The 3817-nt window shown below is 40.2% G+C and overlaps 1 protein-coding gene across 1 annotated transcript in view; it reads left to right on the top strand.

Annotated features, from left to right (window-relative positions):
- The window catches only part of RSL24D1 (ribosomal L24 domain containing 1), a 15659-nt gene that overhangs the window by 265 nt on the left and 11577 nt on the right, over positions 1–3817 (top strand). The window contains exon 2 of the mRNA XM_006017956.3: positions 3185–3298. Within this exon, the coding sequence (XP_006018018.1) occupies positions 3185–3298 (114 nt within the window). The remainder of the gene's footprint in view (positions 1–3184; positions 3299–3817) is intronic.

The following is a 3817-nucleotide window of genomic DNA, read 5'->3' as shown; positions in this document are numbered from 1 at the left end:
GAGCCGCCGCCCCGGCCGGGTTTTCTCGCCCTTCCTTACCTCTGAGCCGCCGGCGGCGGCGGCGGTCTGCCAGGCCTGGTGCGCGCCCGCGGATGTGTCTCCGCTGCCGAAGAGCAGACGATTTTCAAACGTCCGCTTTCTTCCGTCCCTCTCCCGCCCCGTCCCCTGCACTTTCGTCAGAGCAGCTGACGATACTGCCCTGGACCTCTGGGGCATTGATCTCGTTGTGCGGGTACGCGAGTGTCTGGGGAGGCCCCATGTGGTCCTGTCAGGTGCATCTGACTCCCATTTGGGTCTTTGAAAAGCTCCTAAAAGCTGACACCGGACTGGCATGATCGCAGGGATGGAAGTTGACTGTAGCTGCGCTCGGGAGCATTTTGTGAGCTGCAGAGCCCGGGAGAGAGAGACATTTAGAGAGAGAATAATCCCAGGTTGTGAACATGAATTGCAAATGTTTTGTGGGGGTGGAGGTAGTGGGCAACAGTGTATGACTACGGTCAGAGACAGAGCGTTTAAGCCAAAAGTAAAGGTGCTACATCACCGCCTGTCTGCATCAGGAGAGCAGGCTGGCTGGCTTGATTAAAAAAACAAAACAAACTAGTTTGGATAACATGAAGTCAGCATATTTGTTGGTGTCCTGAAGGTGTGGGCTCTTGCTGATGTCCTTGAACCGGCAGCAGGACCCCCTTGACTCCAGCATTCTTTGGCCAAAGGTAAGGAAGGCCACCCTGGGGCTCCTGTACACGTGCAGGGAGCCTGGAAATCCAGCGCGTCAGACAGACTCAAATCAGCCAAGTCTGCCGTGCTCTGGCAGACTCCAGTGTCAGGTGTATGGGCGTCCCCCTGCTGAAAAATGAACTAAAGCGCATCAAACAAGTTAGTGTTAGTTCAGAGTGCCCTGCTGTCATTTTTTCAGTGTGGAGACCCTGATAGATGTGATGATCAGGTGCTTTTAATTAGTGCAGTTTGCTAATTAATGCTTCCCGGAGCATGTGTAATGCCCCTGGAGTCTAACTGGTTCAGAGAGGCATGAGTTTTTGTAGGCATCCACCTACTTCATCTCTAAGATGCAGTAGGAATCTGCCTACTTTGTCTCTAAGGTGCCACCCTGCCCTACCCCCTCTGTCTGATTTCAGACTAACACTGAAACACTAACACCTTTAGCATTCTTGTGATGTATTTAAATTAAAGTTTACAGTAGTAGGAGATACTGGAGAGAGTTCCTTTAATTCCCATTGATTAGGACACTGATTTTAAATGACTGAATCTTGGATTCAGCCCTAGAGGCAGAACAGTTGCAGTGTAACAGCATGTACTAGTATTTTTGATAATGCAACCCTTGTTATGTCTGTTTATACCCTGTGTCTAGATACAGTAGAACTTGGAGATTTTTGTGCTGTGCAGATAGAATTTTACCCTGTTGGAAAAGCACTACATCCAGATATAGAAAACTGTTTGCAGAACAGTTTTGGTTTTGTAAATATTGCTGCAGGGGATAATTCACTTAATTCTGTATATCCCAGTTTTCCAACCAGCTGCTTGTTTAGAATTGATTGTATATATTTGTGAACACTCCTGCCTTATTGAAACTGAGGATATTGTAAAAAAAAAACAAACCCAAAAACCTAAACTATCTTTTTGTAAAATAAAAACACAAATAATCTTTTGAAACTTTTCTGCAATATTAAGTTCATTTCAGAAGATACTTATCTATAGTATATATTATTCTATTTTATATCATGATGATATACAGTATAACTATACTAATCCACATATCTAGATATTAACCTTATTTTCCATTATGTTTGGTACACTGGTGGGTAGCCTATTAATTACCGTGTAACAAAATTATTGCATAATCACTCACAGAAATATGTGTGTGAGAGAGTTGTGCAGGGAACAACCAGCCTATTATATTGATTTAGTATTTTTATGCAAACTTCCAGTGAAGCTATGTGCATTGTATTCATGACTCTGAAATTAGATTCCTTATTAAATAGTCTATTTATGACTCTACATATGCATAGCTTAGCCCATAAATATTCTTTTTTTCTGTTAAGTGGTAAGGGAAGCTTACACCATGTCTATATTAGGTGTGCTTTAGTATTAGACTATTCCAGCAAAGCATTCCTAGTCTTGATGTAGCTATGCTAGTATAATTGTCTCTTCACCATGGACTTCAACCAGTACGACTAAGTTGGTCAGAGATTATGCCACATACTTGAAATAGGTGTACCAGCAAAAGTCTGTAGTGCAGAGACAGCCTAGTGAACCATGCCCTAGTATTTGGTAGATTATACTGAGAAGTCAAAAATAAAATTTGTTTTTCAAAGTTATGAGGGTGAGTAATTGTATATGCTTAATTGCTGCATTTAAAATGAAATTAGCAAAGCAGTTTTCCTCGACTTGTATAAGTCTGTGCAAAGTGGGATGTAAAATACAATTTTAGAATTAACCATTTTGATAAAGGCCAGTTTCTAAAATCATGAATCAGATTTTTGTTGTTTTCTCATCTCTAAACAAAAAGTAAGTATACAAACCTTTCCAGGCCACTTTTTACAGAAGAGGCTGGTCTGATGATCTCTGTGACTTGAATTTTGATTTTATTTTGTGATTTATAATGAATGGAGGTTGGTGCATGTGGGTTAGAGCTCTTACAAGGGGTTACTCTGCCCTGCTGTCTGTTTAGGTACCTTGTTAGGTTCATAGGAACTGTATTATTATGCTGTAGGAAGGGATATGTATACAACAAATGAGTTGGTGGTTTTAACCCAGTTTATTTAGTAACTGTCCACATCTGGGAAAACCTTAATCTTATGTTTCACATACTTGATGGGTAGCCTCATTAGCAGATTTACCAGGAAATCCAGACTGAATGAGCATGAATACTACATTAAGCTTTTAGGAAGTCTTTCATGTTTGGCTTTGGACTAAACAGCTTTGGCTATTTATTGGGGTGTAATTTCCAGGGAAGTTAGTTCTATGTGCTGTACTTCATAATTTTAGCCTGTTATTAATTTGGTTCTTCTCATAAGGGTAATATAATGGACATAGTAATATTTTAATTTGTCATGAATAGTACCACTCTAGTAACGTAATTAAGATATAACATCAGATTTATTTTGAATTATGTAGAAAGCAACAACCTTTGAGTTCAGATTTTTTTTGTTTTATCTACCTGTAGGTTTTTAGATTCTGCAAATCAAAATGCCACAAAAACTTTAAAAAGAAGCGAAATCCCAGGAAGGTCAGATGGACCAAAGCCTTTCGGAAAGCAGCTGGCAAAGAATTAACAGTGGTAAGTATGTGCTGTACTATTAAGTAATTCACACTACACTGTAAATTACAAAAGTTAGTCAGTGTTTTTAAATTCCGATTAGAGATTAAAGTAGCATGAAATGTCAGGCGTGTGCTGTGCTCCAGGTATTTTGATCAACCAGCTCACCACGTGTAAGTGCTTCCCTGACCCCAAAGGCAGGGAGAACCAAACCAGTACTTTGAAAATATAGTTTGGGCTTTCTGTTTCCCTCGCTAATAGGGCACAAATGAGGCAGGTTTTTCTTTGATGCTGTAAAGATAGCTGTCCTTCACCCTCACAAATTTTACTTCACAGTCATAAACTATTTAAGCTCTTTGTGCAGTATATGTGTTAAGATATGTCTGATTTTACTGACTGCATTACTACAATAATAAAAAAGCCGAGATTATGCATGTTGTCTCGAATCACTGGTATCTTTGGCATGTGCATTAACTTCAATTTGGAGATGTTTGGCCCTCAGTTTATCTAATGGATCCTTGAATTTGCACTGGGTCTTCT

Source organism: Alligator sinensis, unplaced genomic scaffold, assembly GCF_000455745.1.
Source record: "Alligator sinensis unplaced genomic scaffold, ASM45574v1 scaffold250_1, whole genome shotgun sequence".
Classification (NCBI taxonomy): domain Eukaryota; kingdom Metazoa; phylum Chordata; order Crocodylia; family Alligatoridae; genus Alligator; species Alligator sinensis.
Note: the sequence above shows the minus strand (reverse complement) of the source record. Positions and strands in the feature narration are given on the sequence as shown.